The sequence below is a fragment of the Garra rufa genome, chromosome 12 (genome assembly GCF_049309525.1).
Source record: "Garra rufa chromosome 12, GarRuf1.0, whole genome shotgun sequence".
In the NCBI taxonomy this organism is placed as follows: Eukaryota; Metazoa; Chordata; class Actinopteri; order Cypriniformes; family Cyprinidae; genus Garra; species Garra rufa.
In genome coordinates, this window is record NC_133372.1 from 45,939,975 (window position 1) to 45,966,197 (window position 26,223).

Here is a 26,223-nt window from a genome sequence, read left to right on the forward strand (position 1 = left end):
CCCAAATGTAGTTTCATTTCAGAAACATGGGCATTACTAGGCAGTTCATCAACTGCAGTGCTTCTGGAAGTCAGTGCTCCAGTTCTTCTTAAAGATATTCAGGTCTGGAATTTGTGCAAACCAAACCAGTCAAGATCTTTCACATTTCTTAATGGACTTGTGTGATCTTCCTAAATCAACATCTGCTGTCGATTTTAGAACAAAACATCACCTCCCAACCTTTACCAAAATGATGGCCAAAATCTGAGTGTAGGTGATAAGAATGTTGGTTCTAGCTTCAGTCCTGAGCCAAACCCTAAACAAACCCTTTGCCTTTTTCTAAAGTCTGTCTGGTATTGATCCAGGAACATGCCCTACTTTTTTGCAGGCACCTGGTTTGTGCACGAGGGACTGTGTCATGCTGAAACGTTGATTAAAGCTGTTGAACAATTCTCGAAAAATGTCATTGTATGGAGTAACAGTAAGATTTGTGATTAAAACTAGTCAAATGCATTTATAAGTAAGAGGTGTATACATACTTTTGGCCATGAAATTTATCTTGCTTTTTAGACCAGCCAAAATGCCAAGATGAACTTGTTTTAGATTGGCATTACTGACATGAGCTAATTAAGATGATTTTTGTTTCAGCTAGACCAGTGGGTGAGTTAAAACAGGCATGAAACTGCCAAAACCTTGCAATGGCATGATCTGATTTCATGCACTTTATTGTATATGATTAATTCACACTGGTAGTTAAGATGCATTTCAAGGGTCACAGACTTAACTAGTTGTTTATTAGCATGCATATCACTAGAATATTAGCCATTTATTAGTATTAATTAAGCACATATTGATGCCTTATTCTACATCCCTAATCCTACCAATACCTAAACTTAACAACTACCTTACTAACTATTAAAACAGCAAATTAGGAATTCACTGAGGGAAAAGTCGTAGTTAATAGTGTTATCTAGTCTAAAGTGTTACCTAAACGAGTTACTGAAAACAATTTAGGATAAGATTAAGGCATAACAAGTTCGTAAGAAGGTGTTTTCGTCATTTTTGAGTCTGAGGGAAACTAAGAATGCACCCAACTGATGATTTATGTTGGCAACACATCAGGGTTTTTAGATTAGATTAACATTATTTGTTGTTGTTTTTTATTACCCTCAAAAGCAACTGTTTTTCTAATCAGGTACTGAATAAGCCATTTCTAAATATAGCTCTTAAACCATCAGAACTTGTATTGCCGTTGATAATATTATATGCTCTTAATTGCTACTAAAACAGTCATAAAAGCTCAGTAAAATGGGCGTTTGCATACGTGTCATTGTGTCAAAGGCGAACACTGGCCAAAGTGTGACAGAAATTACAGATAAATGAAACTTAAGCTGTTTTGTTTGTTTAGATACTGCTGCTTTTGCATGCCAAGCTAAGGACACGTTGCAGCCAAAATATTTGTTTTGTGTGTGTGTGTGTGTGTGTGTGTGTGTGTGTGTGTGTGTGTGTGTGTGTGTACCTGGTATTCATCACGTTGTGGGGACCAAATGTCCCCACAAGGATAGGAATACCAGTAAATTTTGACCTTGTGGGGACATTTCTCAGGTCCCCATGAGGAAACAGGCTTACAAATCATGCACAATGAGTTTTTTTGAGTAAGTAAAAGTGTGCACAATCTCCTGTGAGGGCTAGGTTTAGGTGTAGGGTAGGTGTAAGGCCATGGAAAGTACGGTTTGTACAGTATAAAAACCATTACGCCTATGGAATGTCCCCATAAAACATGTAAACCCAACATGTGTGTGTGTGTGTGTGTGTGTGTGTGTGTGTGTGTGTGTGTGTGTGTGTGTGTGTGTGTGTGTCTTCAGGGTTCTTGTAGGTAGGCAAATCTAAAAACACATCTAAAATACACACAATTATGAAATGTCTTAGTCCTACAGACAGAGACAGGACAATAGGACATGCAACCATGATGTAAAACTGTTTTCTTTGTGTCAAACTAACTTATATATGGCACCGAAAGTGAGTGGTCAGGTGGTAGATGAATAAATATTAACACTTCAAATACACTCAATGTCAGTCTTCAAGATACCATTAAACCACTTTTAGTGTACCATTCCAGTCTGTAGTTACCTAAGGCATGTTTATTTTCCACAGATAAAATCATGTGCGGTAACCTGAAGTCTTGCTTGTTTTTGAAACAATGCTCAGCATAGATCTATTTGTATTTCCTAGTGCTGTGGTTTATAGAATTTCTTCCAAGTGAGTATCAATTTAATATTACTGTGCAGGGGATGTTTTTGAATTAAAAACATTTAAATTTGCTTGTAAGGATAATAGTAACAGTAAAATGTCATAGTTTTGTATGTTTCAGTGTCCTTTTAAAAGTCTAGTAGGAAACAGCTTGCATTAAAAGTTGTTTGTAGCTTTGTCTGTTTCTTTCCTATGGTTTATATGAGTATTGAAACAGTAAGCTGAATCTGCATTTGCACTGTTCAGTACAAGTCCTGGACAAGGAAAGTTATATTTTAATTCTAGAAAGGGAATGGCTTATCCAGTATCGGTCAACAACATCTCTATAAATTGTTTAAACACCTCTAGATACACATGACACTGAGAACCGCTGAAACATCCAGTGTTACAGGAAGATCTTGACATAGCAGAAAACCACTGGGATGGAAAATAAAATATAAGGTAAAATTATGCTATTCATTACTATTTCATATTGACCGATTCATTTGCGCACAAAATATTATTGTAGTGGATAATAATTCATGAAGCTTTGCAAAAAAATAAAAATAAATAAATAAAAATAAAAAACCTTAAAATTAAAATTGCTATCTGTGGATTTCTAATCACTGTTTACTCTAATTGCTTCTTTTTAATAGGTACTATTTTTTTTTATTTCTGATAAACATCTCATTTCATGTTACACAGCTGAAAGAAGGTCATAAAGCATGAATGAATTATTACAAAATCTCTTTTAGGTTAAAAAAGAAACCAAACGTGAAGTTATTCTTATAAAGTGTTTAGTTTAATCAAGTATTTGTGTGGATTGTGCTTATTGTGCCATAACAGCTCTTATATATTGTTTTAGCATTTAAATGTATTGCATAAATTTAAATGTATTGTATGTTTGCAGGCTAATTTTATTACCATGCCTTTTATAAAACCATTAATTGCTGTATGTAAAGATATGTTCCTTGCAGCCATAGATGGCCCCAATTGCTGGGTGTTAGTTTTTAGTTTTTTTTTTTTTTTTCTAGAGTAAAAAAAAAACTCTGTTTGATGGTGCATTTGATGAATTCAATACACCAAATATATCTTGCAAATTGAAACAAATAAATAATAGAGAATAAAGTTGTAAAAGCTGCAATCCTTTTCTTATTGGTTAAAATGAAGGGAGACTATCTTGTGTTTTTCTGTGGGGGTTCAATCATTTCCGTGGGCGCTCGCTCGTGGGCGCCTATGCTTAAAGCTAATGTTTAATAAGTCTGAAGGCTGAAAAAGTTAACTGATCAAATTAGAATGCATAATTTAGATATAGAAAAAATAACCCAAAAAGTTGTAAATAGACATTGCGAAATCTTTTTCTAATTGCAAATGACTTCTTTTCATAGGGATTTCATGTCTTCTAAAAAACATGGCTCTTGCAGAAAATCATCAAGTTCTTCAAACGTTAAAAAAGAGGTTCCATCTGTGTGTCAGATGTAGTAAATGCTGTACGAAACACAATGAGATTTTATACTCGCTTAGCCAGGTCATCCATGATTGTTCAGAAGGCATCTTACTGATCAGGCGAAAAGGTAAAAATTCAAAGTGGAGACCTGTTGCCCCCCGGCCAAGCCGCCCCAGACCTCGCAAGTATGTTGTTTGTTGGTACTACACTAAAGAAACAGGATGCAAGCAGCATGGAAGCAGATGTACCTTTGCTAGGTGCTCAGAGGAAGCAGCACTATGGAACATTATGAAGAATGAAAAACTGACTATTTCTCAGATTGTCAATATGATCAAACAAACCCAAGGGACACTGCAGTCAAAGTCTCAAAAGAAAAGAAGACAGTTTGCCTGTACATTATGTCAAGTCCACCTCCCTACGGCCGAGGAACTGATGAACCACTGTTTCACTGTGAAGCACAGAAGACTGATCTTTGACGATACCTCTCAGTCTTGGAAATATCGTGATCCACCAACACACAAGGACCTGAAATTGTGTGGAAGGTATTTATGTGAAGTGTGACATGGAATTAGATGCTTGCTTGTATCAAAGTTAAAGCAGCCTATAAAACGTTCTCCCATAGATCACTGATATGCGAGTATGGCGATAATTGCACAAAGGCACACAGTCAAGAAGAACTTTGTGAATGGCAGAAGCGAATCAAGGCTTCACGAAAAAGAGCCAGGGATGCAGCAGAGAGGGGTCTACTGTCCTATCAGGACAGACTTTTGGAGGAATACAGACACAGCAATGACAAGAAAACGATCGTAAGTGGGCAATTCAGTAATGAACAATGTGTTTCATTAGTTAGTAACACCAAAAGTTGACAGATGTACGTCTAATCTTTGACACTTTGCATTGCTATTTGCATTTAATTTGGACCTTGTGTTATATACAGTATGCTATTAAATATATTTTATTAGCTCATGCTAATTTATTAATTATATATTTACAAGCAAAGCTTGAATATAATTGTTTTACAGTTGCTTTTTAAAATGTCATAAACATTGACTGAATCAATATTCCTGCAGATCAGTGACACCCTTCCTGATGTTTCAATCAGCTGTGACCCAGATATAGACAGTGTCTATGTAAGGAAAAAAGGAATGCAGTGTACATGGAATTTTACCATTATTTCTAAGGTTTGTATTTAACACATATACAAACATTTGTCTTTTAATTTCCAAAATAGTAAAAATTGTTATGAAAAAGTTGCAATATTTTAGTTACTAAGAATACTACTACATTTGAACTTAGTTTTAAGAATTACTCTATGGGGTTCCACTCAGCAGTGGTTTATATTTATTGATCAGTTAAGCTATTGTCAAACTTTTTTGCCTGTTTATTAAAGGGTTTCTATCATGCTTTTTCACTTTTGAATTTTAGCCAGTGTGTGGTGTGTATGTTTGGGCATAAAAAACATCTACAGAGTTACAAATCTCAAAGTCCACCTCAAAGGGAGATATTTCGTTTTTTTAAAAATCCCTTTTCAAGAACTACAACGAACAGCATTGACTAAAGTGTCCGCAACCTGCTTCAGTAGCTGTGCTGGAGCTGCGCCATTGACGTGTACAGTGTGTGGTAAGAGATTTATTCATTATACAGTGTAGATCGCTTCATTAGCCTTATCCTAGAGCTGGTTTCAGACATGTAAATAATTGAAAAAAGTTGCACAAAAATGATAATATCATGTACTGCGATCTCGCAGGCTGACGATAGGACTAACACTACTGTAGTGAATTATTTACTCACCCTCCATGCATCGTAGGTGTATATGACTTCCTTCTTTCAGGCAAATGCAATCAGAGTTATATAAAAAATAATCCTGGCACTCCCAAGCTTTACAACGGCATCGACAAGTCAATCCATAATAAAAAAAAAGTGCCTCACATGGCTCCAGGGGGATCAGTAAAAGCCTCTTTAGCGATCCGATGTCTTTTTGTAAGAACAATATCCATATTACAAACATAAAAATCACTTTAATCTAGCTTGTGCAGTTGTACACAGATCTTCCTGCTTTGGAAAGGGGCGTGGCAGGATCGAAATGCCATCTAAACTGTTGGCTGCTAACCGATCACAACACATTTCGTTTTTTGGAAGGCGGACCCTTCATCAAACCTGGAAATAATCGAGCCATTTGTGCCAGCCTGGGGGAACGCTATTGTAATAATGTAAATTATGTGAAAAATAATGTGTATTTTGAACCACCAAGCATGAGAGCATGTTCTAGTGCACCCCAAAATAAAATAAAGACTTTGTAAAAGAGCATAATAGGACCCCTTTAACAAGTATAATACATAATACAGTTTTTTTTTAGGTCTGTAATCTGCCAAGCACCTATGTAACATTTTTAGACAGCTGTAAGTGTGAGTCAGTAGTGTAGAATAGCCACTGCAATGATGCTGATCTTCTGAGTTAAATCCCTTCAGGAACCTCTAGAAGTTGTTGCTCTACTCAGACAGGAACTGGGGGCGAAATTCAGCCTCAGCAAAGACACTAATAAGGAACAGACATACTCCACTAGTGCTTTGTTTAAAAAGAACCAAACAGGTGAAGATTGGCTATTTCTTACAAAACCCTTAAATAAACCTTACGACATGATTTTACTAATACTTAGTAATTGTTGAACTGCAACGCACACAAATCACTTTCACTTAAATTCTGATTTGTTTCTGCAGAATATAAAATCACTGTGTTCTTCAGATCTGACCATTCAGGTTTGTATGAGCAATGGGTAGTGTTTGACTTCAACACGAGACCCGTACTACGACAAAAAATTAAGGTCAGAGTTGGAGAGAAGGAGTGTAAGGTAACACCAGTCACTTCCCCAGCACCTGAGATTCTGTTAGAAAAACCAGAGTCTACCAGGAATCTTGAGCTCTGGAATGAGGAGAGCCTGGAAATCATTCCTTTTGTTGAAAGAGAAGAGGCAGAGAAAAAGCTACTGAACAGATACAAGCTCATCACGACAGACCAGATGAGCAGTTTGATAAACCACGAGAATTACAAACACAGCATGCACAGTTTTTTATATCAGGAGGAAAAAGTAGAAAGTGAACTTCTTGCCAGGTATATATATATATATATATATATATGTTTTTATATTTCTTAGGTCTAAATCCAATACTTGACAGTTGATAACAATTCTAATGTTCTCTCCCTGTCCCAAAATATTTCCAGGCTGAATCTACGAGGGATTGCACAGTTGCAAAATGACCTGTCTGATGACAGGTTTGGTTTGAAATGGGCTTATCCTGGGACACTTCTTGCTGCTGTGCCTCTGTCTCACTCACTCACTCCTGATGCTCCTCAATGTTTCATAGTGAAAAGACACGCTATCAGATCTCTTGTTCGCGTTATGAATAACAATGATTATCTTGGGCGTGTTTACGAGGCAGAATTTTTGAAGGATGCTTCCAATGAGACACAAATAGTATTGCAGCTTTCCAAACAATGCTGCACTGATTTGAACCTGCAGAATGGACAGCAATGTGAGATGGAAGTCCAGTTCCAGCTAAATCGTCTGTGGTTCTGCGAGAGGCACAAGGCCATTGATGATCTCCCAAACTTAGACAAAGCCTTACCTGACCTTAAAAACAGCAAGTTCTGTATTTCTTCCCAGTCATGTACAGGAGAGTTAAATGAGAAGCAGCAAGCAGCAATGAACTTTGTTCTGGGTGTAACAGGCAACAGAAACAGCATCCCACCTTTGTTGATTTATGGACCATTTGGAACAGGGAAAACTCAAACTCTTGCAAAGATGACCCAGGCTCTTGTGCAGCAACCACAGAACAAAATCCTGATTTGCACACACACAAACAGGTAAGGCATCACAATTGACCCTTCAAAAAGACTAATACTGTTCCTATGTCAACTAGCCATGAAACTCTCACGCCGCACATCACATTCTTACGCAGTGATAAATCATTGCAGAGCAAAGAGGTCACTGACAGTGTTCAATGTGCAAGACAGAAAAAGATACTTTTGGTATGAAACAATGTCTCAAGATCACTGTAGCGTCTCAGTTCAAGCACCAATCGCACTTTACTACTAGTTATAGCATGAAATATACATTAATGTCAACGTACATTAATCTACCAACAGTCCTGTCTGTTTTGTTTGTCAGACATAATGGTGGATTCGGGATTATGATTGGTCAGATTGCCTGTCAATCAAACTCTAAGCAAAGAGTGAATTCAGTGACACTTCATAGTTTTACTCTCGAAACTTCAATCTCAGAATAATATGAATTTCCATGCTGGTTAGTGCTTTTTTTTCTGGCCTAGCCAAGTTAAAAAGTGTTGTGGCAACACTGGCACACCAACATCCAAAACACAGCACAGTTATTTAAACAGGAAAATGGCTTTTTTATGTACATTTTTAAACTGCATTCCTCTGGCTTAAACAGTAGGGCAAGGTGCAAGCAATAGCCAGGTCATAACATTGATTCCCAGGGAATGCTTAAACTGATCAAATGCATACTTTGAAGGCAGTGTCATTTTGAAACGAGTGTGTCTGTAATTTTATTTGTTTAATGGAGTCATTATAAGCTACAGTTATTTCTCTTTTTTCTTGTTACAGTTCTGCTGATCTTTATGTAAAAGGTCACTTCCATGCATATGCAACTGTTCACCCTGAAGCCAAACCTTTGAGAATCAAGGCAAAGGAAAGCAATCTTAGATCTACTGATAGCATCACTATACAGTACTGCCATTTATCCAGAGATGACGATCAGTTTCCTGATAAAGCTGTTTTGGATTCCAAGAGAATCATCATAACAACAACTGCGCTAGCTCGTTTCTTCCATGACATGAAGCTCCCTGAAAACTACTTCAGCCACATTCTGATAGACGAAGCGTCACAGATGTTGGAGTGTGAGGCTCTTATGGCACTGGGATTAGCAGGTAAAAACACATGTGTTGTTTTAGCAGGAGATCACATGCAGATGGGACCCAAGCTCTTCTCTGTGAGACAAGACAAATGCTCAGAACACACCCTGCTCAATCGGCTCTTCTATTACTACCAAGCAGAAAACAGTGACATTGCTAAACAAAGCCGAATCATTTTCACTGAAAACTACCGTTCCACAAAAGACATTGTGGATTTTGTATCAACACATTTTTATGTGGGAAAGAGTGATGTGATCAAAGCCAGAGGAAATGTGTCTCCTCATCCACAACAGCATGCTTTGCAGTTCCATCATGTAAGAGGAGAATGCCGTTTGGACCCAACAAGTATGTCCTGGTTTAATGCGGAACAAATTCAAAGCGTTGTTGACATTGTGCAAGGAATAATGAAGAAATGGCCTCAAGAGTGGGGTGATAAAGATCCAGAATCGGTCTGTGTCCTTTCTCAAGGCAGACAGGTATCGAGCCTATTGACAGTTACCAATTTATATTATGCTTTTTATTAGTAGCATTCTGCTGTTGTATCAAATTCATTTATGTGTGTTTATACCAGATACTTTTGCCTCTTTTGTGCTTCAGGTGTTGGAAATCAGGCAAAGACTGGGTCAGCTTAGACTACCCCGTTTCACTGTGGAGAATGCAGAAAATGTTCAAGGTAAAAATGTTTCATTTCTCAAATGTAATAATATGCCATAATTATGTACAAACACACTACTATTCACTAGTGATTTACAGAGCATGGTGCCTTTTCCCATATTTTGCAGGAAAACAGTTCAGAGTAATAGTGATTTCCACTGTGCACACCAAGGACAGCCTATTGGAGACGGACCGGACCTGTCTTGAGTTTTTCAATGACATGCGAGTGCTGAACACAGTTATGACAAGAGCCCAATCCCAAATTTTTGTTGTTGGAGATGCAGCTGCACTTTCTTGCCAACAGTTCGGTATGTGCTGGAGACTATGGAGATCGTACATAGAGGATTGCATCAACAAGGGAAGTGCCCATGACTTTACTTTGGATTCTCTGAAACAAGATCTCCTTGAGATTTCTGAGCTCTGCAGTAAGAATGAAGACAGCAGCGATAGTGAATCAACTACATCAGAAATACCAGACATGGAAGACCCAATACTTCAAGAGCTTCTCGATGACGGCAAAGACATCAATGTTCCACTGACAGAGGAAGGCTTGTTTCCAGTTTTTCACCACGAGCAATTTGTCAGTAGTGTCTGCAACCAAACTGCAGAAGTAGATGAAGAGCGACTGTTGACTAACTCTTCAACACATAAACACTGTGAGCTGGTCATAAAGAGTTTTCATAGAGCTTATGCTAGACCACTTGACGAGCCCACTCAGAGAATCAGTATCATGGGTAGAGAGAATATTGGACAGGCCTTCCCTGGAGACAAGGTAACAGTGGAGATCCTGAGTGAGACATCAAATCCTCCTATGGGAAAAGTAATCAACATCTTAGAAAGTGCAGATACTGTCAAAGAATTTGTCTGCACCATTGAAAGCTATGACAATCAAGTGATGACACCCATCAACAAATGCATCACCAAAATCTACACACCATTTTCAAAGGACAAACCAGACAATATTGCTGTAAGAAATCCAGAGAACCACAAAATAAAGAAGTTTATCAAAATAAATGAGGAGACACACAGAAAATATCTCTTTGTTGTCAAAGTCCTTAAGTGGAGGAAGTTTTCCCGATGTCCCTTGGGGATTGTTGTGGAAGTGTTTCCAAAAATAACAACTCTAAAAGACGGACTGAAGATTCTTGACGTAGAGTTCCAGTTGAGGAGAACACTTTCTTCATCTTTGAGAATACAGGTGCAAGACATCCAAGGGCTCAATTTATTTGATAAGGGACGAAAAGATTTCCGCATGCTCCCAACATTTACTATTGATCCTGCCGATTCACAAGACCTTGATGATGCAATCAGTGTACGAGATTTAGGTGAGTGCTATGAAATAGGAGTTCACATTTCTGATGTTGCAAGTTTTGTGCCTAAAGACAGTGGACTGGACAAATATGCAAGACAGCTGTGTACTACATTTTATCCCAGTGGAAATGAGCCAATACACATGTTCCCTAACGAACTGAGTACACATTTTTTCAGCTTAATCCCTAACCACGACAGACGAGCCATCTCCTTGATAATTCAAGTAGATACTAAGACACACTGCATAAAGGAAAGATCATTTTGGAAGTCTGTCATTCGCTCCAAGAAGCAATATTCCTATGATGAAGCTGAGAACATCATTGAAAATCATCACCATTCTGACTCGCTTGAAGCCTGCCTTGTGAAAGCATGGACCTTTGCTGAGGTCCACAGGAAATTAAGGAAATTGGATGACTGGTGCTACAAAGCGCCAGATGAGGATGTAGCTCTCGGTAGAAGACAATCTCACCAGATGGTGGAAGAGCTGATGATCATGTTTAACCACATGGTTGCTGAACACCTTTTGTTTAATGAAAGAACTAGGAGCATAACTCCCCTGAGATGCCAGGACAGGCCAAAGAGTGAAAAGCTTACTGACCTTTTTGACAAAAATACCTCCTTGATTCCACTTTCTGTTCGCTTCTCAAGTCGAGTTCATGAGTGTGAACATACATCTCATGAACTGAATAACCACCGCGCAGGCATGCCAAACCCTCAGAATGACATTTCTGATTCTGAAACCTTCCCCATATTAAAATCTGTTTTGAGATGCTTGAAGACAGCAGCAGAGCAGAAAAATATCTACAAAATAATTGACTTTATTGCAACTGATGAGATTCACCCCCAACTTCTTCCTTTTGCTATTGCATTTAGGAGACTGTTTCACAAAGCATGCTTTCTGCGCTCAAACTCATCACATGTCTCAAGAATTGGGCACTATGATCTAGATCTTGACAGCTATACTTGGGCCTCGTCTCCAATCCGCCGGTATGTAGATGTCATTGTGCAGCGCCTTTTTCATTCTGTAAATGACAAGAAAAAGGTTAGGTACAAAGCTCATGACATTGACCTGTCTTGTCAGGAATTTTCCAGGAAAAACAACCAACAGTCAGCATATGAGAGGCAATCTTGTGCTCTACATTTGGCATTACAACTCTCAACCCAAAGCAAAAAGAAGGTGGCCTACATTGCGGAACTCAATCCGTCAGGGACAAACTTCAGATTATTCTTCCCACTCAACAGAACCTCTATATCAAAAAACGTAGACGTTATGTACAGGGATCTTCAGTTGGCAGATCAACCAAAGTTTGATGAAACTAACAACTGCATGACCTTGAAATGGGAGCGAAGGATATATTCATTCAGCAATCCTAACATCCTTTCTGAAGTAAAACAGCAAAATCCAAACTCAGTCATGGCCTATGTCTCCACAAGGACCTGGAGATGCCTAGCAGCTGCTCTTAAAGAAGAAAATTGGGACAGATTTTTTCCCCTGATTGAGGAGCTTGATGTCAGCTCAAGAGTCAATGCAGGACAATTCCAGGAAACACTGAGAAATGCTACAAGTTCAGAAAAATCTGATCCCATGCATGCTGAGCATTATGCTGAACTGTGGCTGAGAATAAAGCCAGGTGAGGCGGTCGAAGTGCAGCTAGGTACAGCCACTGCTAGAGGACTAATGACACCAGCAATTCAGCTGTTTGTTGTGCATCCAAAATTTGAGATTTGTTTGGAGCATGTGAAAGATCCCATCAAGTGTTTTTCAAAATATGCATTCAACTCATCAAAGAATTCATACATGACATACATGGATTATCAGGCAATATGGAAACCCATGTGTGAAATGGAGTCAGCCTCCAATGCTGTGACAGAAAATGAGAACATTCTTATTGAAGATGCAGCCTTAAAATGGGAAAACTCTCATAAAAAGAAGCTTCATGGTTTTTTTCTCCTCCCACTTGACAAAAAATCTCAGTGGTCCATTGAATGTGACCTTAAGAACAGTTTCCTCTGCATTCGAACTAAGATTCACCAAAGTCAGAGTAGTCCCCTTCTGGAAAACTCTCAGTCCACAGCTCTCATGGATATTCCTTCTGTCACTTGGGTGGCTCATGGCATAATTACAGAAGTCGAAGAAACTGACTCCAAAGAACCAAATAATTTACAAATTGATTTTCAGATTAACCACATGCCCATGGCAAAGATTCCTGAAGAAATATTCTCTGAGAGGACAAGATTTACTCTGGAGCTGATTCCAAAGCTTCTGCCAGATGTGTAAGACTACAAATTGTAGACACTATAGCACACTAAATGTTATCTAAATGTATCCTTTATCAATTATAATTTTGTTTAATTTCTTTTGCAGGCGCAAAGAAAATGCAATTACTAGTCTCACCAAAGCTAACCGGCTTGTAAAAACTATAGCTATTGGTGGAAGTATCAACAAAGAAGGTACTAAAGACTGTCTCTTTTTAACATCTTGCATGTCTGTATTTCAAACTGTCAGAACTAATTTCCTAGCCATGATTTTCAAAATGGTCTCTTCAAATGTAGTTTAACTAAGTCTACACTAAATCTCCTCAAAGGACCTCACATTTCAAAGCAGATGCCAACCAGGTTTGAGATTGACAATTATCTCCCTTCTGGGTTTTCTGATCTAAACAACAGTCAGTATAAAGCTATAAGAGAAGCACTGGCCAACAAGTTCACTCTTATCCAAGGCCCACCAGGTCAGAGATATTTTTGGACTTTCTTTGGTTTCTTTGGTCTCAGGCTATTGTAGTTTTCAGTCCTTCCCTTCTATATTATTGTTGTGAATTTTCACAGGGACTGGAAAAACTGTTGTTGGTGTCCATATTGTGTACTGGTTGCTCAAGAATTTCCAACAGCTTCCTGCCAACAATTCACAGAAGAAGAGAGCTGTTCTGTACTGTGGCCCCTCAAATAAATCTGTTGATGTTGTTGCAGGTAAATTTTCTGTGTAGCCGATTATTATCCATTTGATCAGTTTGGTGTCACTAGTGAAGCAAGAGTTAGACAATTCACTTTTAAAAGATTACCTGACCAGGGATCACTGCAACTTAAACTGTTTATATGAATGTGTTGCAGGTCATCTCCTAAAACTTCAAAATCAACTTAGACCTCTCAGAGTCTACAGTCATCAGATGGAGATTTTGGAGTTCCCTTACCCAGGCTGCAATCTGAAGATGTCACGCAATTCTAAAAGAGGAGAAAAACCCAACACAGAGCTTAGGTATGTGCCAAATACTGTCCATCTGTCACTTATTTAGATGTAGTAATAACCGCCAATGTAATATGTGTGTGTTTACATACCTAAACTTTGCTTTTCACTAACAGATGTGTTGTTGTTGTTGTTGTTGTTGTTGTTGTTGTTGTTGTTGTTGTTGTTGTTGTTGTATTGTTAGTGCCATTGCACTACACCACCTGATTCGAAAGGATGGCAACCCAAATTCCACACAAATATTAGCTTTTGATATGAAAATTAGAAGAGGAGATTCATTCACTGATGAAGAAAAAAAACTGTATGTATGGCTCTCTTTTTGGTTCTATGGTACTGTTTCTTGTTTGTTAGAAATAGTTTGGACATAATTTCACAGAAATGAAAAGCAAATTTAAAGAAAAAAAAAAACATTTTTTTTAAAGCTACAAAGACAAACTTCAAGAGGCTCGAGAACATGAATTATTGCAGCATGATGTCATCTTGTGCACTTGCACAGCAGCCTCAAACCCTACCTTAGCTAAAGTCCTCGACTTCAAACAGATCGTCATTGATGAATGTGCTATGGCAACTGAACCTGAAGCCTTTATTCCCCTAGTGGCTCATAAGCCTGAGCAGGTATCATTACAAATGTTGTTCTTGAGACACAAACACTTAAATTTGGATATTGGCATATTAACATAGTTAATTTTATTATATTTACATTAAACAAAGACTGCAAAATGCACTACTATTAAATCCACTTCTAGGTTCTAAATATCATTCTAATTTCACGTTGTAGATTGTTCTTCTGGGCGATCATAAGCAGCTGCAACCTGTAGTCCACTGTGAAGTTGTGGAGCGATTGGGAATGAGTAAATCTCTTTTTGAACGCTACATGGAGAAAGCACTCATGCTTGACACTCAGTACAGAATGGTAATAAATTATTAAAATATAGCTTTAATACTGTATTTGTTTCTAATCATTTCTGTTTGTCACAGTTCTATGCTTAAGATAATCTATAGTCTACGAATTGTTTCATTTTTTTCTATTTATATATACAGTTTTTACACAGTAATAGTATTACTGTAATAATATGATCTAATCAATTAAATAGCAGTAGTTCTTTTTTTAAGTTTTATTTCATTCATATTCAAATTTCTTCATTGCATATTTTGTGTCTTACAGCAAGAAGACATTTGTGAATTTCCATCTAAGGAGTTCTATGGTGGAAAGTTAAAAACTAATACATCAACCAAACCAAAGCTTTTTCTTACTTCATCAAGGCAAACATGTATAGTTTTTGGCCATGTTGAAGGAAAGGAGAAAAGTCTGGTGGTCTCGACTGAACGGGGGAATGTAAATTCTAAAGCAAATTTGGAGGAGGCAGAAGAAGTGGTAAGAGAGAAGTGTAGTACATTAAATAATAAATAGTTTGGGCTATATGGTAAATATGGTAAATTTTGGGGTTCTTTCATTTTGAAGGTTGCTGTTGGTACAGTTGTGTTTGTTTGTTTATAAAAAGAAGAAACTACCATTTAAGATTATAAACCTAAGATATTTTCACTTCTACATTGTGTAGCATTCAGTATATCATTACATTATTTATTATTAGGATGGATCCAGATACATCTGTACTAAAGGCCCGTTCACACTAAGAACGATGACGATAACTATAATGACAACCATAATGCTCTGTTACTTATGTAATCTTAGAACAAATCCAATTATGCCGTGCTATGAGCATAAACAGAACGACTTGCTCTGCGAGCCCAATCTCAATGCTCTTAGTAAAGGGCACCCAAGAATATTGGCTAAGTAGGTCCCAAGCACAGCTGAAGGCCTTAGAAGCAACCGTTTACACCTACAAGGGGGGAAAAGGCAAGTTAAACAGACAGAACCCATGCCTGCTGACCTGGGACTGCCAAATTATAAAATCTTGCAAATGTGAATGGCGACGGCCATCCGGTGGCCGCACAAATCTCATCAATAGCAATCCCGCTGGACCAGGCCCACTAGGAGGCCATTCCTCGAGTGGAATGGGCCCTCACACCTATAGTGCACTGCAAGCCTGCCAAGGGGTAAGTCAAGGCTATGATTTCAACTATCCAGTGAGAAAGCCTTTGCTTTGTAATCTGCAGCCTCCAAAGCCAACAAAAAGCTGCTCCGACTCTCTAAACTGGCTGGAGCACTCCAAGTAAACTCTCAAAGCCCTTGCAGGGCAGAGAACATTAGGATCCTGTTCACTGTCTACGCTGGGGAGTGCTAAAAAGAGCTCTAAACAGAGTTGTTCGAAAAGGACTGTCGACAAATTCCAGACTGGCACTGGAAGAGGATTCAATCTCCGAACTTAACGGTTAGATTGTGTCTGCTGACAGATCGGCCAGCTTCAAGGGAATGATTCGCTGCCATAGCTGTCACATAAACCTTGAGTGTGGAAAGCCCCATCCATTATTCAACATCTCCTGTAAAAAGGTCAGCACGTCACAAGAGACCGGGTCCAGGCTTCATGCGGAACACCAGTCATTAAAAAAACTGACCATTTAGGATCATAGCGGCCCCTTGAAGATGGTGCTCTAGCCTCAGAGAGTTGCAGGTCTTTAGCAACAGGCCCCCGTTGAGGCTCCAAACATGAAGGCTCCACAACTCTGGCTCTCAGGGATGCCAAATCATGGTTTTCGCCTGTGAGAGCAGGTCTCTTCTTAGAGCTATTGGCCACAGAACTGTTGCTGCATTAACTCGGGGAACCAGGCTTGGTTCCTCTACAGCAAAGCTACCAGGAGGACTGAGCTTTGCATCGTCCTGACTTGTTTGATGACCTGAGAAAGCAGGGCTACCGTGAGAAAGGGGTATAGGTGAGCACTGGGCCAGTCATGGGCCAGAGCGTCTCGCTGCATCAAGAAATAAGTTGGGCAGTGAAAGATATCTTCTGAGGCAAAGAGGTCCACCTCTGACCTCCCGAAGACAGACTGCATTTTCTGAACTGTATGAGTATCAGCCTGGATGTGATGCTCTCTTAAGGCTGGTAGGAAGGTTTTCAGGATTAGAAAAATCGCCAGTAACTTGAGGCAGTTGATATGCAGACACTGCTCTGTGACTGACCAGGAGCCGGATGCCAGATTGACCCCCACCAGCTTGCTGAAACCCTTCTCTTCAGCACCGTCAATAATGGTAAGAGCTGCGGACGTCAAAGGATTTACTCGGGCCAAGAAAGGGGAACGCCACGTCTTGGTAAGTTCCTCGTGAACTGCAGGCAAGAACGTGGCGGGTCTTTAGCGAGAGGATGGCCGGTGGTGTCCTGGCAGGAACCACTCATCCAATAGCCCATTGGAGGGCTCTTCCGGAACCAACCACATGAGGCCCAGATCCTCCACAGCCTTAGACAAGACGCGGCCTGGAGAGCGGCCTCTCTTAGGAGAGAAAGGAAACGGGAGAGCAGAGTGGGTGGGACCACCTTCATTGAAAAATATGAGACATACTCTTGCAATGAGAGCACACCCCTCCAGCGAGCCCAGCCTCAGCATGGGCGTTGCCAAGAAAGATAACACACTCACTGTGCCTGTCTGTCTCATGCAAGGTATCCTTGCACGAGCCACACTCTTTTAGGATGCTGGATGGCTGCAGAGGGAGCTGGTCTTCCTCTTCCTCTTCGACCACGGTGGCGGCGAATCAGCTGAGCTTCTTGCTTCGGCTTCTGGCAGAGTCAGCAAAGACATGATCCTCATCACCGAAGCAGAAGATTCTGTTGAAATGGTGCTGCAAGCCTACTTATATAGAGGTCGGCTCCACCCCTTCTGGCATACTAAAGCGTTTTTTGAATTGTGCAGCCACACAAACGTGAACAAATCAGGTTTCAGAGCAGGGTAAAAAAGGAGACAACCCATACACAACATGAAGTGAGTGTTCAAAAGGGAAGTATATTTGCACCAGTGAACAATAACTGTCTGTTTTTGATGCATCTACACGACTTCAACCAGTAGATGTCCTCAGCATGCACCCGTTTCAAATGCATTTAAACAGTGAATCTAGCGTAATCTCTAACGTAACCAATAGTGGAGTAAAAAAACAACACATATTCTTTTCTGCTGCAACTTTGAGGACGGCAAGACAATGTTGTCCAAACTAGCACTGAATTCCTAATTTGTATGTTTTTCTGTTTGCTGTGCAGTGTCTGTTTTCTTCTCTATAATGTCACTGCTATTTCAAATGTGCAAGGCCTTTAAATTGGAAATAAGTCTGTTTAGCTGTCAGTGTTTAGCATTCATCAGCTATAAAAAAACATTCTGAAAGTGATCCCAATGATATCACCATAGTCATGGTGTGAACCCTGCTATTCTTTTTAATTTGAAATGATTTTTAGAACGTTATCTTTATAATTATAGTCATCGTTCTTGGTGTGAACCGGCCTTAAGCCTTAAATATCCACTGACCCTAGAGTAGAACCGCTCATGATGATGACTTATTATTTAGCATGCAAGCTAGAATAGCTAATTGACACCATCTTGTGATTTAAATGTCGAAGCCCCACCTATTTTTGCCACAAAAAAAATATTGTTTTAAATTCCACCCAAATGCCACTAAAGAATATATCATAAAATTATGTCAAATTATTTCAAAATGTAATAATCTTCCTGCAGGTGCGGATCGCCATTCTTTTGACTAAGGCTGGAATAAAGACAAAGGACATTGCCATTCTCACACCATATAATGCTCAAGTGTCAAATATTAGGGAGTCCCTGTTGGATAAGGGTATAAGAGACATCACGGTCAACACCATCATGAAAAGTCAAGGTTATAACTATTTTAACAAATGTCATCTTACAACAGTGGCACAATAAACATCAAGAAGCATGTTTAAATCTTAAACGACAGAACATTACAGTTAACCATTATTTAGCTCTCTTTCAAAAATAAATAAAATGAAGGAATCTTTGTTGTTTTATGATTTTTAAGGCACAAAGTGAAGCTTAATATTAAGATTTATTACTAGCTTTATATATTATATTAATATTATTTTAAGGCACTCATACTGATTATATGTTTTGACAATGGCATGTAGATATTGTTTCTGAATTAATTATTTTTTATCTTTTCTCCTTTGTTTGACCACAGGAAGTGAATGGAAATATGTCCTCATGTCAACGGTGCGCTCTTGTTCCAAATCTGATTTAAAAACACAACCAACCAAATCCTGGATGTTAAATCATCTTGGATTCATCATGGACCCACACCAAGTTAACGTGGGCATCACCAGGGCACAAGAAGGCCTGTGCATCATTGGTTAGTTATGCCATCTGCTCTGAATCTGATGAACAAACAATCCAGGCTTGTAGAAGTCAATAATGTGTGAATAATTTGATCTGTAAACACCTGCTAGTTATTTAAAAAAATGCTAAATAATGCACACATCACATTTTTTAAGCATTTCCAGAATTATTAGGTCTTATCAGGGTATTACAATTTCAAAACAATATGGATATCATTTACCGTAATCTTTTTGTGTTCACAGTTTATGTTAATAGGGTCAGGGTTAATATGTCAAATGCCATTATAATAATAAACCTCTTTTTTATTGCCCTAATTCTGCTATTTTGACAGGTAATGAGAACTTGCTGCGGTGCAGTGTGTTGTGGAGAAGACTTCTGGATCATTATAAGGAGAAAGGATGTGTTGTGAATCCCGCCAGACACATCCAAGTTAAACCCACTATAAGTCTGGGAATGAGGAGAACTGCTAGAAGATGATGTGCTTCATGCAGTTTTATTTTTGTAGCTGCATTTGCTTTGTTCTATAGCTGTGTTAAATGTGAACTTATATACTCTACGTTCACATTTATGCATTACTTAAATAGCACTTTAGTATATATTACTTTTTTATTAAATATTAAAATAAATATATGTTTTATCATTGGAAATTTGACTACCGGAATATTATCTATTTTAATTTCAGCATTTTTGTGCAATTCTTGTACATTTTGTAAAAGTTAAACACATAAACACAAATTAATAAAGAAAATACATGTTTGCATTGTATTTGTAAAAAAAAAAAAAGACTAATTCTGTATATATAAAAGCAAAAAGAAAAGATAAAGTGGCATTTCTGTCCATGTAACTATGAAATCTAGAAATGAAGGATATTTTTATTCACCTCAAGCTTAAATTTTACCACAACAGCACCACTAGATGATGACTATTGCAATGTTAACATTTGACCACTTAGTGGTGCTGTCCTAGCATGAAAAAAGCAAATCATAAGGCAATTTGCAATTAGTAACTAGTTTATATAAAAAGTTAAATGTTGTTGAATAATTTTTATTCAGTTGCATTGTTTTCTGTTGTTCATATTTAGTTTAAAACTGTAATGCAGTACCTGGATGTTCTGTATTTATTTGTTTATGTATATGAACAATGAATCTGTGTATGTAATATATAATAATTTATGTTTGTATGTGCAGCTCTTTGCATAATTTGCACAACAGGAGCTGCAGAATGTATTTTAAAACTGAAGTCACAAATAAAAATGTGAATGTGATTGTTTAGATCTGTATGAAAATGCCTTTTCTTCATTAATGTTGCTGTTCTTCATCATGTTTGAGTCTTACACTGCAAAAAAGGCGTATCTTATTCAGTGATTTTAGTCAAAATATCTAAAATTTCTTAAATTAAGATGCATTAACTAGATACGCAAAATGACAAGATATTTAGTCTTGTTTTATATATATATATATATATATATATATATATATATATATATATATATGTTACCTGTAGAAAAAAAGTAAAATGATCTGACAGTGGGGTAAATAAAATATTCTTAAAACAAGACTGTTTTACTTGGCAGATAATTTTACTTCTTTTAAACAAAATGCACTTAATTTAGAGGAAACAAAACTAAATATCTTACGTCATTTTTCTTTTCTAGTAAATGCATCTTAATTTAAGAATTTTTAGATATTTAGACTAGAAACAATGCAAAAATATTAAGTAAGATAAGCCGTTTTTTGCAGTGTCAGTTCTCCTGAAGTTCACATTCACTTCAAAATTGTTCACTAACAACAAACAATTACAACACTGACTGTCTTTATCTTCAACACTAACATTTCAAACCTAACAAATTCCATCAAATGTTTGCATGTTTTTTTTTTTCTTTGATATTTTTAAAAACTTTTTTAAAGTGTGACATTATTGTCCAAATGTTTTTTGGGGCCACTGTAGATCTATATTTTGAAATGTAAGAACACACACACACACACACACACACACACACACACACACACACACACACACACACACACACACACACACACACAGAGGGGTGTTAGTAAGGGGGAGACAGACGCCAGGCTGGTTTGGAAAAGACTCTGAAGAGAGCTGTGGTTTTGCGGGAGTGTGACGAGACATGGCAAGAAGAGAGAGAGAGAAACCACTGATGAGAGTGGATAAATGAAGAAAAGACATTACTTTGAGAAGCAGTTTTGTAAAATATGAAGATTTGTTTTGAGAGAACATTGCATTGCATTGCATATATGGAAGAAAATAAACTTAAATGAACAAGTATTCTCCAAAAACAACTTTTAGGATTTTGTCATTTTTGATTCTAAATTAAATGCATCTTGTTTTAAAGACAAAAATGATTATGAGAATGATTTTTCTTGTGGTGCATTGCATAAAAGATGCAATGCATCAAAAACTAAAAGCATGTGCTTGTGTGCATAAGTTTAGTGCATGTCTTACGCTGACTTGTTTGGAATTGCATACATGCGTGCATGCATGTGCGTGTGCGTGTGTGTGTGTGTGTGTGTGTGTGTGTGTGTGTGTGTGTGTGTGTGTGTCTCATTAGGCTGTGAGAGGCTGGAGCTGCAGCAGGCCGTCTACTCTCACCACAGCCTTTGATGGGGTTCAATCAGCGCCACATGAGACGGGGAGAGATGAAGTGGAGAATGGAGGGAAAAGATGTGGGATGAAAAGTAGGAACGATATATAGGGAAGGGGGGCGGAATCCCTCTAATGCATGATGATGAAATTCAGGGCATCACGGTCTCTTGCTTGGTCTGTGTTTTTATGGTCCATTTCTCGATAATTACAGTTATTATATCATTTACATTTAATTTATTGACAGATCCTTTCCTAACAATGTAATTTAAGAGTTATGATATTGTTTTTAAAAATAGAGTGCAAAAATTTTCTGACGTATTTTGGTTTTATTTTTTATTTCAGGACAAACATCTAAACATTCTTGAATCAAGATACATTTACTTAAGAAGCATAATTACTTTTTTTTTTAAAAGAAAAATGACTTGAAAATAATCGTTTTCCCTTTTAAGTTTTGAATTATATTTTTTCCAGTTTCAAGCAAAAACAAAAGAAAACAATCAGTATATTGCTGGTTTTCCAACAGTGTTTTATTAAATCTGCCTTTGTTTATAGTCAAGTCAAGTCACATTTATGTACAGTAAAGTGCTTTATATAATACAGATCATTTCAGTAATTTACTAGAAAACAACAGAATCAATGATGTAAACTTCATCAAATCTACACACTGCAAACACACTTTTCTTATTTCTTGGTTCCAGCCACAATGTCAACAAATTCTTAAATCAAGAAGGATTTTCTAGACAAGTAAAAATTATCGTCTTGTTTTCAGAAAAAAAATAAGTCAAAATTAAATGAGTTTTTGCTTAAAACAAAATAAATAATCTGCCCATCTTTTTTCAAGCAGACTAGATTACTTCTCTTGTTTCAAGCAAAAACTCACTTAATTTTAACTTTTTTTTTCTAAAAACAAAACAATAATTTTTACTTGTCTAGAAAACCCTACTAGATTTAAGACATTTTTGATATTTTGGCTTGAAACAAGACAAAAAAAAAATTCGCAGCGCAGAAGACAGTAGTGTCATTATTAATCTCAATTCAGTTCAAGTTTCCTTCTCAACCAATAGTGCAGTCAAATTAATATCACCCAATATTAAATGTCTTTTAAACCTCAACTAAGCAAGTCAATGGCAACAGCAACAAGGTCTATAGTATCTTGAGAAGTACAAACAGTACAAATCCTCCATGTAAACTCAATTAGAATGAGCTCATAAAACTCCCTGCATAATAATTTTACAATAATTATAAAAACGTTTGTTTAGATGGAGAACAGCATGTCGCCACAGGACACGAAAGAGCTGCAGATCGAACAGTCACATGTGCAAATCCAGCATCTTATTATTCAGAAGCTCTGTTTTGTAAATGCGATAATTATACGCTGCGAAAATCCCAGCGCACAAAGCAAATGCATCATCCCATTTCAACATGGAGTCACGCTCTGTGCTTATTAAAGAAATATTAAATAAGTTCACCTGACTGCATAGCATGGCTTCATCAGTGACAATTTATGACTAGACGTCCCGTGTCGTCCGTGTTTTTGCGTGCGTACGTACATGTGTGAGTCTCTTCGCTCCGGTCGCCACCGTTGTACAGATGTGACCGCAGTGAACCGTGCTCCCCCATTTCTTTCCACAACAAAGGCCAATTAAACAGCGCTGCCTCGCAGGCCTCGCAGTCGACCGCCAGCCGCACTTCCACAAACACGAAGAACAGTTTAAAACCAGAGCTGGAGCGAGGGGCCTCCGCTGATTCAAAACAGCCCCTCCGGTGCTGCCAAAACTGCCTGCCTTACTCTTTAAATTAGTCCCATATTATGTCTGATTGTTTAGGAAGCACTTACAAACTTACTAAATAGCAGTTAGCTCGAAAAATCTATCAAATAATTACAGGTCACTGGAAGAATACTGTTTAGGCCTGCTGTGAGTGAACGGCTCTCTAAGAGAGGGAAACGTGGGTGTTTACATGGATGGATAAAGATAATGTGTTTGACCTTTAATAGCACAAGATTACACTTTATTTTTTTTAGACTCCGGTATGGTATTTGTTCATGCAAATGTTGCTACTATAACTCATTCATTTAAATATCTAAAGAAATGCTACTTATATTTCAAAATACTTAATACTACAAGCCACTAGGGTTTTTCTGTGATCTTAGCATCATACTATGCATTTACTAGGATGTTCTAGACAGGGTAGCTCCATATTTCAATTTTAACAGGATGAAAATGTGAGGGATAGATGTACAGTGTGTTCAATAAATTTGTACTGTTTAACAACATACCAACCCTAGAAAAATGAACCATAAATAAAACCAAAAAAACATAGATATGGTTTATAGTTAATATCAGTGGCAAAAATTGACCATGGTTTTACTACAGTACACTAACCATAGTTTGACTACGATATTTGTAGTGAAATTTAACAGTAACAGTAAAACCCTGTTGAAAAAACAGCATATGCTTGTTAGGTAGGTTGATGCTGGACCTTTGCTGGTTTAAGATGGTCCTTTGCTGGTTTATGCTGGACCTTGGGTTTATGCTGGTCCTTTGCTGGTTTATGCTGGTCCTTTGCTGGTTTAAGCCAGTCCTTTGCTGGTTTATGCTGGACCTTTGCTGGTTTAAGATGGTCCTTTGCTGGTCAATGCTGGTCCTTTGCTGGTTTATGCTGGTCCTTTGGTTAATGCTGGTCCTTTGCTGGTTTATGCTGGACCTTTGCTGGTTTAAGATGGTCCTTTGCTGGTTTATGCTGGACCTTGGGTTTATGCTGGTCCTTTGCTGGTTTAAGATGGTCCTTTGCTGGTTTATGCTGGACCTTGGGTTTATGCTGGTCCTTTGCTGGTTTAAGATGGTCCTTTGCTGGTTTATGCTGGACCTTTGCTGGTTTAAGATGGTCCTTTGCTGGTTTATGCTGGACCTTGGGTTTATGCTGGTCCTTTGCTGGTTTATGCTGGTCCTTTGGTTTATGCTGGTCCTTTGCTGGTTTATGCTGGTCCTTTGCTGGTTAATGCTGGTCCTTTGGTTTATGCTGGTCCTTTGCTGGTCAATGCTGGTCCTTTGCTGGTTCATACTGGACCTTTGCAAGTTTAAGATGGTCCTTTGCTGGTTTATGCTGGTCCTTTGGTTTATGCTGGTCCTTTGCTGGTCAATGCTGGTCCTTTGCTGGTTCATACTGGACCTTTGCAAGTTTAAGATGGTCCTTTGCTGGTTTATGCTGGTCCTTGGGTTTATGCTGGTCCTTTGCTGGTTAATGCTGGTCCTTTGGTTTATGCTGGTCCTTTGCTGGTCAATGCTGGTCCTTTGCTGGTTTATGCTGGTCCTTTGGTTTATGCTGGTCCTTTGCTGGTCAATGCTGGTCCTTTGGTTTATGCTGGTCCTTAGCTGGTTAATGCTGGTCCTTTGCTGGTTTATGCTGGTCCTTTGGTTTATTCTGGTCCTTTGCTGGTCAATGCTGGTCCTTTGCTGGTCAATGCTGGTCCTTTGCTGGTTCATACTGGACCTTTGCAAGTTTAAGATGGTCCTTTGCTGGTCAATGCTGGTCCTTAGCTGGTTAATGCTGGTTTATGCTGGTCCTATGCTAGTTTATGCTGGTCCTTTGGTTTATGCTGGTCCTTTGCTGGTCAATGCTGGTCCTTTGCTGGTTTATGCTGGTCCTTTGGTTTATGCTGGTCCTTTGCTGGTTTAAGATGGTCCTTAGCTGGTTAATGCTGGTCCTTTGCTGGTTTATGCTGGTCCTTTGGTTTATGCTGGTCCTTTGCTGGTCAATGCTGGTCCTTTGCTGGTTCATACTGGACCTTTGCTAGTTTAAGATGGTCCTTTGCTGGTTTATGCTGGTCCTTGGGTTTATGCTGGTCCTTTGCTGGTCAATGCTGGTCCTTAGCTGGTTAATGCTGGTCCTTTGCTGGTTTATGCTGGTCCTATGCTAGTTTATGCTGGTCCTTTGGTTTATGCTGGTCCTTTGCTGGTCAATGCTGGTCCTTTGCTGGTTTATGCTGGTCCTTTGCTGGTCAATGCTGGTCCTTAGCTGGTTAATGCTGGTCCTTTGCTGGTTTATGCTGGTCCTATGCTAGTTTATGCTGGTCCTTTGGTTTATGCTGGTCCTTTGCTGGTCAATGCTGGTCCTTTGCTGGTTTATGCTGGTCCTTTGGTTTATGCTGGTCCTTTGCTGGTCAATGCTGGTCCTTTGCTGGTTCATACTGGACCTTTGCTAGTTTAAGATGGTCCTTTGCTGGTTTATGCTGGTCCTTGGGTTTATGCTGGTCCTTTGCTGGTCAATGCTGGTCCTTAGCTGGTTAATGCTGGTCCTTTGCTGGTTTATGCTGGTCCTTTGCTGGTTTATGCTGGTCCTTTGGTTTATGCTGGTCCTTTGGTTTATGCTGGTCCTTTGCTGGTCAATGCTGGTCCTTAGCTGGTTAATGCTGGTCCTTTGCTGGTTTATGCTGGTCCTTTGCTGGTTTATGCTGGTCCTTTGGTTTATGCTGGTCCTTTGGTTTATGCTGGTCCTTTGCTGGTCAATGCTGGTCCTTAGCTGGTTAATGCTGGTCCTTTGCTGGTTTATGCTGGTCCTTTGCTGGTTTATGCTGGTCCTTT

General features: G+C 38.5%; 1 protein-coding gene across 1 annotated transcript; it reads left to right on the top strand.

Annotated features, from left to right (window-relative positions):
- The first annotated feature begins 3,619 nt into the window (after positions 1-3,619).
- On the top strand, positions 3,620-19,658 carry LOC141346750 (3'-5' exoribonuclease HELZ2-like). Its single transcript, XM_073851701.1, has 20 exons — positions 3,620-4,197; positions 4,278-4,461; positions 4,726-4,836; positions 6,124-6,244; positions 6,373-6,763; positions 6,875-7,516; positions 8,276-9,059; positions 9,181-9,256; positions 9,366-12,822; positions 12,914-12,999; positions 13,134-13,277; positions 13,375-13,515; positions 13,657-13,801; positions 13,974-14,090; positions 14,212-14,404; positions 14,568-14,702; positions 14,955-15,164; positions 18,404-18,557; positions 18,879-19,046; positions 19,365-19,658. The coding sequence occupies exons 1-20, from the start codon at positions 3,620-3,622 to the stop codon at positions 19,508-19,510; spliced, it is 7,983 nt and encodes a 2,660-aa protein (XP_073707802.1). The 3' UTR covers positions 19,511-19,658.
- The last annotated feature ends 6,565 nt before the right edge of the window (positions 19,659-26,223 follow it).

What these genes read in the sequence shown, in the direction of transcription:
- LOC141346750 (XM_073851701.1), top strand. Translation starts at nt 3,620, where the DNA reads ATGGCTCTTGCAGAAAATCATCAAGTTCTTCAAACGTTAAAAAAGAGG. An exon ending in GAAAGTGAACTTCTTGCCAG is followed by an intron (nt 6,764 to 6,874) that starts GTATATATATAT and finishes AAATATTTCCAG; the next exon opens with GCTGAATCTACGAGGGATTG. An exon ending in AGAAGGCCTGTGCATCATTG is followed by an intron (nt 19,047 to 19,364) that starts GTTAGTTATGCC and finishes CTATTTTGACAG; the next exon opens with GTAATGAGAACTTGCTGCGG.